Genomic DNA, 11,696 nt, shown 5'->3' with positions numbered 1-11,696 from the left:
GCTGTTTTCCCAGTACTGGAGTGAGTGGTCAGTGTGGGTCCGGGCAGTGTGGGTCCGGCCCCTGCCTCTCTACACCTGCCCGAGCTCACCAGTGGCTGGTTAGTTAGCTTATGGTTTGATTACACTGGGTTGGTTAGAAGATGAAGTGGAATGTTCTGCAACTGACAGTGACCTAGCTCCTCTGCGTGAGGAGCCAGAACAGATTAAAAACATAGACTGGATCCAGCACTCATCAGCAGTTACAGACAATGCAGGTGTTGGTAACTCCAGGAGCAGGTCTGGGAATCGACGCAGTTCACGTCTCCGCCTCCTAACCCTGTTGTCTTTGATGACCTCGTGACCTGTGAAGCCGCCTCCTGGTGCTTGCCGATTGGCTGTAGCGGAACACGTTCGTAGCACTAACGAAAGCTTTCATTCCGCATGGTTGCACCCCAAACTAACCTGATGTCCCCTCCCTGACATGCAGCCTTTGAAGTGCAGTGCTAGCGCAGGCAGGTAGGGCGGAGTCACGCCTTCCTCCCTCCACCCCCTCCCCCATGACTCCACCCCCTCGTCATCCTCCACGCCGCATGCCGTCATTCCCGTGTCGTGTCCGTGGGCGTGCCTGTCTGTGTGCACACGCATGACGGGCAGGCGGGAGGGGGCGGGGTCAATAGCCCCTCCCCTTGAGCCGGGGCTCGTCGTGTTCTTGTGGTTTCTTCGGAGGCGCCGTAGAGCGGCCTCGGTGTTCCGTCGCCACGGGGCCAGAGTAGAGCCGCTAGCGTAGAGTTCCGCTCATCCCCCCCCCCTCCGCCGCATCTCGGAAATATCGCTCGCGCAGGTCGGAGCCTCGGACCACGCGTTGACGTCTGCGTTGTTCTTCTCGCTCTAGATTTCTCCGCGCGGAACAAGAAGCCCTGTGTGCAGTACGTCCCTCAGGAGAAGATGATCGACAGCCCGGCGTCCTCCCACGGCAGCATGCTGGACTCCCCCGCCACGCCCTCCGCCGCGCTGGCCTCGCCCGCCGCCCCGGCCCCCACTCACTCCGAGCAGGCTCAGCCGCTCTCCCTCACCACCAAACCGGAGCGCCATCACCAACCTCACTTCTCTCTGCTCTCCAAACCCTCCTCCGTGTCTTCGTCATCACCGTCTTCCTCCTCCTCTTCCTCCTCGTTATCTTCAGTGTCCTCCCCTCATCCCAGCATGTCCCTCTCCATTAGCTCCTCAGGCAGTCAGTCAACCCCGCCCCTCCTGTCTCGGCCAATCCCCTTCGCCTCCCTGCACCCCTCCCTCTTGTCCCCGCCCTCCCCGTTCCACCAGGCCGCCCTGCATTCCCATCATGCCTTGTTCCAGTCACAGCCACTCTCCTTGGTAACCAAATCAGCTGACTGAACTTCCAGTGCTATTCCTGCTCCTTTAAACATGCTGTACATTGCTTTTACCCTTTTTCAAATAGATGTCAGGTTAACTTTTTTGATAAGTGAAAAGGAATTGAATATTATTGGTCAATATTTGATCATCAGCTTTTCGGTGTCTCTCTATGAAACAGTGTATTTTTTTTGTAAAGTCTACTTTGGAACTGGTTTCTTATTTGATACAGTTATCCAGCAATTACTTGTATAAAGTATACATGTATTAAAAACTTCTTTATTAAGATAAGAAGGAACAAAAAAAATCTTAAAGCTTACATGTAATTAATGGTAGTTTTGAAGTTTAATTCATAGTACAGGCAATTTATTAGAACCCTTTGCGGCTACCCCTACAGTTTTGAAGTGTGTGAACTAAATAAAACTTGTAAATTGTTTCTAGACTATGGTTGTCTGTTTTTCTTTTTAGCCACAGTTTTGAGTAATCTTGAAATAGTATGAGGGCAGTCTTGATGGTTGAGATGGTAGAACTCTTTCTGCCCACTTACATCCACCTGGAAACTCTTAGATGAGTATTGTGAATGCCATTACACATCCATAAGGGGAAGAGGGTAATTGGAACGTTTCTCCAGGTCATTTTCACAGTTCCCGTTGGAATCCAAGTATAATCGGATAAATGCAAACCATAGAAACCAAGCCATCATGCAGACAGAGGGCCCTAAATTAGCCACTTTTTATTTTGCAACCGAGTTTACGACTCTGTTCCAGTACATAGTTTGGCCAATTACAGGCATTCATTATTTGCTAGTAAATTCCGTAAGTCAGGCCTGTCATTTGACACTCTACTATTGACTGCAATGTTTTGTTTTGTTTGTTTTTTTTTTTGTTTTTTTTTTTAACAGCCTCAACTTTATGAATATCTTGATATTTGAGAGGAATTAGATCTAAATTTAATGGTTTGGATTTAGACAAACCACACTGGAAAATAAACAGCAGCGCCAAAGCAACAAAATTTGCTGCCAAAAATAAACTCAAATAAAAAGAATAATTGACATCTGTTTCTTCATGGAATGCAGAGTCCCAAAACAACAGCAAAAAAGCAGGTCAGTCGCTCTCTCACCCTCTCTCTGTCTCACTCTCTCTCTGTCTCACCCTCACTCTCTGTCTATCTCACTCTCCCTGGCCGGCTGTCTGTCTCCCGCTCTCTGTTTCTTGTTCTTTCTGGCCAGCTATCTGTCTATCTTACACTTCTCACTCTATTTGGCTGGCTGCCTCTCTCTCTCTCTCTCTCTCTCTCTCTGGCCATCTGTCTCTCTCTCACTGACCGCCTGTATGTCTCTCTCATGTCTGTCTCTCCTGTCGCTCTGCTCATTTTCACAGCATCTTTATTTGCGGCCTGGCGTGTTGCTGTAATTAAGAGCGAGTGAATGGGATGGAGCTCCAGGGACCTCGTTAAGCTTTTCAATTAAAGAAAAGAGCACTAGGTAGAGCCCCACGTTTGGAGGGGGGGGGGGGGGGGGGGGGTTTAGCTGCCAAGGCCTAAACACCCCCCCCCCCCCCGCGACGAGCTGCCTGAGAGGATGTGACCTCATACACTGACTCGTGTCCCTTTTGGTCTACACTGTATCATATGGCCATAATTGCATGGTGAAGATACATAACAAGACCATGGCTGTACAATGGTAGAACATTCTGGAAATGTCATCACACTGTGCAGGCCTAAAGTGATTATTGGAGTGTGTGTGTGTGTGTGTTAAAGAAAGCTAGTATGTGATGCAATAGTGGTCATATGGTCCAAGCTTTCCACAGTGTACTGACAGTTGTGACCAGCCATTAAAACAGAAGTTTTCTCCATCACCACCGTAAAATGCTTTTGTTTGTCATTTTGTGATGCTTCTAGTATTATTCAAATAAGTGTCTCCTTAATATAGTTAATTAGATCTTTCTCAGTCATAATACCTATATGATTTGGGAGCTGTGTAAATCTGTGTGTGTGTGTGTGTGTGTGTGAGCGAGAGAGAGAAAGAGTGTGAGAGAGAATGTGCGTGGGTCCAGACAGACAGGCTGACACACAGCGAGCCCTCATTTCCTTCTCTGCCCTGGGGGGAGGTACAAACCTGTCAGTCACCCACATCCACACACACACCCAGCCTGTGTTTTATTTTGCTCGGCAGTCATTAGGAAGGGCAGGAATATACCTTGCATCATCCCGGGCCGGGCCTCCCTCTCAGGGACGCGCTGTTGTCTGTTAGAGCCCTCAGCACCACATCCAGATCCATCACCCAAATTAAAGCTAATGAGTTGTCAGAAAAGGAGAGAGAAAGGCTAGGACCCAGAAACGCTGGCCTGTTCTCCATACCCCACAACACACACACACACACACACGTGCACACCACACATGTGCACCGAGCGGGAGAGATTGTGGCTGAGTGACTTTAATGCACGCATCATGGTGAGGAGCAGGGCTGGGGAGAGAGGGTTACCGTGACTACCTGCGCCCCCCCCCCCCGCCACACACACACACACACACACACACCGCCGTTCTTCACGCTCACCGGAGGTGAAACAACCAACACCTGTATCACGTATCATTTCAAAAATAATTTCCTGCATCTGAATTTCTCTTTACTGCACAAGTTTCAATGGTTTTCCAAGTCAAAAGCCAGTGGTACGTGCGCAATGGTCCGACCGACCCGCTAAACTTGCGGCTTCGGGCCTCTGAGCTCTCGCAAACCCAATAAAGTGAGATGAACTTCCCATCGGTGATATAATCCATCATCAAAAGGATAAACGAGATCGTCTGAATGAGTCTCCACCGTGTTGTATAAGATTTTTTCACCTCGTCACTAATGAGCTTTGTTACGGGCCTCGGCTCGTACGAGACATCTGTCGTCGTGATGCAAGGTCAGAATTAATACATGTTAATTCTGCTCATTAGAGACCGCTGCTCGCTGGCCGCTCCTCCGTTTGCCCGCTTCGCTTTGATCCTGAAGTCTTGCCAGGTTCCGCCTTTGATGTTGCGCTACATTGTCTATACGTTCCTGCAGTACGACGCGCGGGCGCGCGGACGGCCTGCTCACGAGGCGGGGGCACGCGGGGGCAGAGGGGTGGGAGATCGAGCACTCCGAGTGGACTGACCGTCTGTGGGGGCAGATGAATTTTGATCGATTAAGGGGGAGGGGGAGGGGAGGGGGGGGGGGGGTCATAGTTATTCTGGTCTTGAGCTCAGGTTTGTGGAGACAAATGCAGGTGGACTTGTGGACTTGTGGACTAGCACGTTCTCTGAAACCGCATTTCCAGTTGTCTAGCAGCAACATGTGGACTCGTGTTGTAATCTTGAAGACGCACATTCGAGACGCCTCGTCAGCTCTCAAGATGAGTGACATAACACCGTAACACTGGAGAACAGGTCCGGTCAGCTAGAATTACTAGACGATTCAATTTTCTAAATGAAAATGTGAAACACTAAACTCTAAACCCTAAACCCTTTGAAAAGTTTTACAGGCATGTGGCAACAAGTGTGGGAGCTTCTCGTCGGTCTGGTGATGTAACTGGAGTGAAAACTCAGATTCTTACAGTGTTCTCACATTGCTGTACTTCAGTGCATGCAATGCTTATTTGAATAGTCTGCTTAATGGCATGAAATAATACACTTCAATATCACGGGGCAACAAAAATGTAACTTGTTTTGCTTCCTAAAATAAATATGCAGACCTTATAGTGATGATTCAAATATTCACATGTTCTACCATGCATGGTTTTAAGTTTAACATTCATAATTTTTTCTTCACAAGAAAGGCTGTTATTACACTTAAATTGCGATAGACGTTCTTCGTTAATCCATAACCCAGTAGTGTCCCTCTCCGTGTCCAACAGTAGTCGTCCAACAGAGGAGCTCCGTGCCCCTATACTGCACATAATGACATACAACTATGTAGAAATCCTGCAAACATAAATCACATGCAAAAATACATCACGAGCCCATCTTATTACTTTCTTTTTTTTTTTGCAGGAGCCACAATCACTGTTGACACCAGTGAAACTCCTGTTCTTTATCTAGTCTGTTTTCGTAAGGCCCCTGACATGACACGGGCCCCCCTGGGAAGGCGTTTGCGCCCCGCGTGTGCCGGAACGAGGCCAGAGTGACGTGCGCGTGATGGTGCCGCGTTTGGCCCCACCCCCTCCCCTCCTCGCTCCGCATTAATTGATCGTTTCCTCGACGTCTCGGCGGCGTCTGCCATTGCCCCGGCGGGCGGCCCCTGTGAAGACAGGTAGCGCCTGGCTCCGGGCCAAGCATCCTCCTTAATGTTTTATTTATACCCATATGACCTTAAGCAAGGAAGTGTACATGCAGAAAAAGACGGATCGGTTTCTGTACTAAATGTCAGGACTATAATTAGGCCATATTTAGACACGACAGGACCTCCAGCCCCCTGCCGAGGAGGAAGTTATCTACGATTAACATTTAGATAATGAACTTCTTGTCGAAGATCTCCTTCTGGTTAGAAGGGATCTTCCTGTCAGACAAGATATTTAAGGGAGATTACCAACTACCCTCAGTTACCCACACTTAAGTATATTTTGGAAGAATACTTTCCTGAAAGATTGTACTTGAGTGTATTGTTCACCCATGAAATCTACTTCTTGTTCACTGTCTTCTCTTACATGTAGCTGGTGATTTATTTATTTGTGCTGTGGCAACATTTCAACTGCGTTAAGGGCCTCTCCTTTACACGCCTGGCCATTTATGGCCCATTGTTGATACGAAGAAAGAACACTTCTCTTCACACACTGTATAATCACAGATACATCGTCGTTTTAAAGCCTGACTGAGCATAATCTTTTACGCCTAATATGTGTTTTTTGTCCTTTGGAAGGTTACTTTTATTTGATCAAAAAAAGTGAGTCCTTGAGGTTTAAAACATGTACATCTAAACGTGATACAAACAGAGTAGAATGGTGCTACATCCATTCTTGGCTACAGTAACTTAATTCGCCTGTATTCAAGAATGTAGTTGTTCCAGTGTGAGCACTTTTAGGCTGGTAAATGAAAAAACAAAGTGTATATCAGATTACCTTCATGAGAGTCCCACTCCACGCCCTGCACCCTCGATGATGGCAAAGATGGCCTCCTTGGCCCTCGACAGGAAGCAGGAGACTGAAGATAGCAGCTTGAGGAACTGGATGTGCATAAAACACTCATCTTTTGTGATTAAAATTGAAGGGGACATCTGTTGTCCCAAAGACGCCACACAGCATTATTAATGTGTTTGGACTCTGTGTCAGTTAGGCCTACTTAAAATTTACGTTCCAGAAGGGTGTGTGTGTGTGTGTGTGTGTGTGTCGGTGTGTGAGGGTGTGTGTGGGTGTGTGTGTGCGCAAGCGTGCACATGCCTACATCTGTGTGCCTGCATGAATGTTCTTAGACTGAACAAAGAGTTTTGGTTCTGTGGTCTATCACTGCTTTATACTCAATGCTAATAGCAAAGAAGGACAATCTAACTTTAATGATTTTTCTAACAAGTCTCATGTAAGTCCTAAATGGTCCTAAATAGAAAGCAACCTAACAGAGTAACAGGCTTCAATCATTTTAGACTTTAAATTTTATTAAGGCTACCGCCAAAACTAACACACTACGAGGTTACATCGCGACGTTAATTGTCCTTTGTCGCCCCCTCCTGGATGATCACGTCGTAGCCGACAAGTCGTCAACGACGCTCCGCTGCAATTGTAACCGAAAACACATTGATTAAAAGATGCGAGTTTGAAAGAATAAAGGTGAGAAACAAGACATATACAAAACGTGCGTTGTGTTTTCCATGGCAGTAAAGCCTCTCGCCTCAATTGTATCTCTAACTCTTAAAAAAACAATACGTCCAATGGTAATCTAAGTAATCTTTAAAAGTAGTTTATTTTTTAAATCATTTCATGTTCAACAGAAAATCTCGGCGCAGACTACGTTCTTCTCAACCGTGACCCAAAGTCCGGCCCGCCCGCTCCGCCGAGGAGGAAGTACCGAGATGTATGACGTTGCACCCGACAGGTGTTTCTGCTCGACGTTGGACAGGCTCTCTCTCGTTTACATTATCGTTGATATTCCCGGCACGTTTTATACAAAGTAACAATGCGGTTTACGGTATTGTTTTTGATTGCGGTATGTTTAACCTATTCTCAGGGTAAGTAAATGACATTTTAACCCTTGGCTAGCTAATCTCAGGTAGGCTAGATTTCTATCTTGATCATCCTGATAACATGGAAGCTTGTTAGCAATTAGGCTACCTTCGTTCCTCCACGGAAACAATGTTCGCTGAATATGTAGTAGTGTGAATATGTAGTTCCTCATTCCTGGACAATTTACATCATCATCATAAAAAAAAAATCACTTTAACAACAAACGCCACGATGTCTGTGTTTTTACTTAAAGAAACATTATCGTGGTGTTTTAATATGGGCTGTAAAAAGCCAATTATAGTGTTGAACATTATTACTGCTTCTGCTACTCCTAATAATAATAATAATAATAATAGAAACTAGCATTAGTACTAGTTAACACTAATATTAATATTATATACGATAATAACCTCCCATGATTTATATTTTTCTTATTCTTGTTGATTATTATTAAGTTGTATGTAAATTCTATTATATTTTTTCTTGTGACATTCACACTGGTGAGAATACACCCCTGAGTAATGACCAAATGGATTTGAAACTACTTTTCAATTAATAACATTTATTAATTCAGAACTACATGAAAACTGTGGTATAAACTACTAACCCTTGTAGTGATGCCTTTATAAAATAAACTACAGGAAATTCATAAATGTATGTGGGTGTAATTATAAACAGGAGTGTAACAAAGGTTTGAATTTAAGCTTAGTGGTGGTTGCTGATCTCATATCTAATTCAGCCCTGGAGAAGAAAGGGTGTGACTGTTTCACAGTCTTGCAGAAAAACACCTTTCTACATCCATAGATACTTGGAGAGCTGCAGACGAAACAGGCCACTAATACAATTAAGCCTCCCGGTTACTTTGCTGTAAATACTCAGGGCCAATACATGTCTTGTGGGGTATCATACTGGAAGAGTCCATCCAAACGTGGGTCAACTGTAGCAATCCAGGATGGCTTGTCAGTCAGCAACATGCTATGATGCTCAGATGTTCTTTGGTGGGTATTAGGGGCCCTAGCAGAGCCAGAGTGGCTAATCGGGAGATTCGGGAGGATTCCCGATGGGCCGGCTCATGTCAATCTCTAGTTTGGGCCGATTGGGAGGGAATAATTTTGGGCTGGATTTGGGCTGAAAAAGGGGCCCACTCTGGCCCTGGGCCCTAGTGTAAAACAAATGCCCCACACCATTACAGTACCACCACTATACCACCCTGTCCTGGTGTCAGTAAATTGCGTGTTTCGTTGTAGCCCATGCTCTGATCCTGCGATCAGCGGGATGCAAAAAGCATCTTGATGTATCCGACGGGGTTTTTTTCTTTCCTGAACTGTCCGGTTCTGATGCTCATGTGTCCACTGGAGTTCTTTGACCTTTGCGTGTTCTGTTCATATAAAAAAAGCGTCACACGTCACTATAGTCAGTTTGTGTTCAGTGCTCAGTTACAGAAAACCAAAATCATACACTGCCATCGTAGGTCACAATGCATTGATGGGATATGCAGTATTTCTGAAATGGGTGGGGGGGTGCACCTAAATAAATGTAGTTCAGTCTACACTGCTTGACACTGTCAGAGTCTATAAACTTATGGATGTGCGCATGGATTTTTTAGGTGCACCTCTCCCAACTACCACTGAGGTGTGGACCGATTTGGAGACAACCACAGAAGATCTCACAGCCGACGGCGCGTCTGAAAGGAACGGATCACCAGACTATGAGGAATACGATGACAAGGAAGATGAAGACGAGCAGCAAGATAAACAACTAAACGATACCCTGCAGATTGATAAACAGCAAGAACAGAACGACCCCCCGCAGGACGAAGAGCCTCGTGACGAACAGCTGGACGTGCAGGAAATGGAGGAAAAGCCTACAGATGAAGAGGAAAATGAGGAACAGCAGGCGGACGTGGAGTATGAAGATCAGGAGGACGACCAGCGGTCGAAAGGTAACGACGAACTGAAAGACGACCAGGAGGAGGAGGAGGAGGAGCGTCATGAGGAACAACTGAACGATGAGCAGCAGAAGGATGAAGAAGTAGTAGAGGAACAAGAGGGAGACGCGGAGAACGGAGAAGTAGAAGATGGCCACCAGCCTGAATCACAAGCCCCTGAGACTGAACTCGATTCACCAGAAGAGGATGAAGAGGATGTCGATGAGAGAGAAAATCAAACAGCATTTAAACCAGACCGGAGCGGACATCAGAAAATAGCCTTTAACCCCAAGATACACAAAGATGATCGCAATAAGCCAAAAGATGGCCAAGGAAAAGAAAGTGAACTGCCGGAGGTGGTGCCTTCAGAACCCGAACCTGAATCTGATGAAATGTTGACAGAGTTTAGTACACTGGAAGAGAGCGACGTCAATGTTGAAGTTAATATTGACGATGAAGAAAAAGATGGAGCCACATTTATCATTGATACAAGTGACCGTGACACCGATCTGTTAGATGATCCCTTACAGGAGGAGACCAGCCACTTCTTCACCTACATTGTCTTCACAGCACTACTGGTTGTTACCCTCTACATTGGATATCACAACAAGCGTAAGGTAGGTCTTCTCTGCTGTCTTGTTTCAGATGCTATAAGGAGTAAAATTGTGCCATATTGATACATATACTTTCTATATCTCCCCTAGATTGTTGCTTTCATCTGTGGATCCAAAACAAAGTCTGGAGCCTCGCGGAGACCCAATTCAGCAGACTATCAGAAACTCGATCAGTCTGTGAGTACTACAGTGAACGTACATGACCAATCAGGCCATATACAGTATGACAAGTTTAATACTGATGGTAAACAAACCATCTGGTTCTGTGTATTGGTACTCTTCACATACCTGTCTTATTGAATGTTCCCTTGGTAAATATTTGAAAGGATCGGTTTGATATTCACAAGGAAGAGTGTCGTACGGTTGTTAGAAGATGCTTTTTTCTATTTTGGAAGCGTACAACAGCGTGTAAACTGTAGTGATCTCTGATTTATCATTTCATCAACTTACTAACACTACTAAGGTAATTGTCATTATTATATCTATATATTGTGTGTTTTTTTTTTCTGTTACAGTGGTGAAGACCAGCAAACTACTGGAGGAACATACTTAAACTTGAATTTCAGGTTTCACAAAGGCGTCACAATGTTTTCTAATGCATTTAATTTGCCTGCAGGGGAAGGTTAATTACTCCGTGACGGATATTGTGATATTTTGCTATACAAATCTGTTTTCAATCGATGAGATTATGAGTATTGATTATGGTAATGGGGTTTCTGTTTGAGTGAGAGATTAAGGAACTACGGTTGGGTTTTTTAATGAGAGCAAGTACATATTACTGGTGTTTGAGAGAGTAGAAATGTGTATGATTGGTGTTTTGAGAGAGAGAGAGAGAGAGAGAGAGAAGGGGAATAAGAACTAATGTTCTGAGTGAAAGCAAGGAGCTGTGGTCGGCACTCTGGGTGATGTAAATGAGTGGGACGAATCAGGATTCTCAGGATTGGGTGGTAGAACACCAGTGGGGGCAATTCTTATCTGGAGAGGGCTGGTATGGCTGCAGGTTTGTTTAGCAACCAAGCAGTAGTCATTTTGCCAACCTGGTGATCCCTGGTTTGAAATGAAGTCTTCTGTCTTTGTGATCCAAGCTGGGCTGCTTTTGAAGGGCAATCTCAGAATGGTAGAGAATGAACATGCACTTGCACGCGCGCACACACACACACACACACACACACACACACACACACACACACACACACACACACACACACACAGAGGTAAAGAGGGAAACTGAAAATACATCTACTTACCAAGTTGAAGCTGACATATCCTAGAAACACAAATGCAATGGGCACTTAAACTTTATTTGTACCATGTGAAATCCTCTTCATTTCCATAGCTGAGGTTTGGTGACCAAACATTTGTTTGGGATTTGTCATACAATTCTGTAACTACAGATTTCCAGCACTTTGACGTCTGTATGAAAGTTTCTGCACATACAATGACCACTTTGTTCATGGTGCACAAACATAATGGAGAATGTTACTTTTAGGTTTGATTTTTACCATCAGTGCCACTTATGTTACTGAAGATTAAAAAAATAATTACTGTGTTTTATGGGTCTTTCATTTCCTGTAGTTAGTTTATAATTATTTGTTATTTGCACTTGACTTTTGAATAAAGCAAACGTCTCCAAGCTCA

General features: G+C 45.1%; 2 protein-coding genes across 2 annotated transcripts in view; both read left to right on the top strand.

Moving 5' to 3' along the window:
* The window catches only part of LOC143491352 (transcription factor 7-like 1-B), a 6,553-nt gene extending 4,770 nt beyond the window's left edge, over window positions 1-1,783 (top strand). The window contains exon 8 of the mRNA XM_076990260.1: window positions 872-1,783. Within this exon, the coding sequence (XP_076846375.1) occupies window positions 872-1,371 (500 nt within the window). The 3' untranslated portion in view covers window positions 1,372-1,783. The remainder of the gene's footprint in view (window positions 1-871) is intronic.
* A 5,516-nt stretch (window positions 1,784-7,299) lies between these two features.
* On the top strand, window positions 7,300-11,696 carry tgoln2 (trans-golgi network protein 2). Its single transcript, XM_076990328.1, has 4 exons — window positions 7,300-7,522; window positions 9,124-10,061; window positions 10,149-10,235; window positions 10,574-11,696. The coding sequence occupies exons 1-4, from the start codon at window positions 7,471-7,473 to the stop codon at window positions 10,577-10,579; spliced, it is 1,083 nt and encodes a 360-aa protein (XP_076846443.1). The 5' UTR covers window positions 7,300-7,470; the 3' UTR covers window positions 10,580-11,696.

The sequence above is a fragment of the Brachyhypopomus gauderio genome, unplaced genomic scaffold, assembly GCF_052324685.1.
Source record: "Brachyhypopomus gauderio isolate BG-103 unplaced genomic scaffold, BGAUD_0.2 sc74, whole genome shotgun sequence".
NCBI classification, from domain to species: Eukaryota; Metazoa; Chordata; class Actinopteri; order Gymnotiformes; family Hypopomidae; genus Brachyhypopomus; species Brachyhypopomus gauderio.
Note: the sequence above shows the minus strand (reverse complement) of the source record. Positions and strands in the feature narration are given on the sequence as shown.

Coding starts and splice junctions, on each gene's coding strand:
- tgoln2 (XM_076990328.1), top strand. CDS start 7,471: ATGCGGTTTACGGTATTGTTTTTGATTGCGGTATGTTTAACCTATTCT. Junction 7,523..9,123: donor ATGTTTAACCTATTCTCAGG/GTAAGTAAATGA, acceptor TGGATTTTTTAG/GTGCACCTCTCCCAACTACC. Junction 10,062..10,148: donor GATATCACAACAAGCGTAAG/GTAGGTCTTCTC, acceptor TATCTCCCCTAG/ATTGTTGCTTTCATCTGTGG.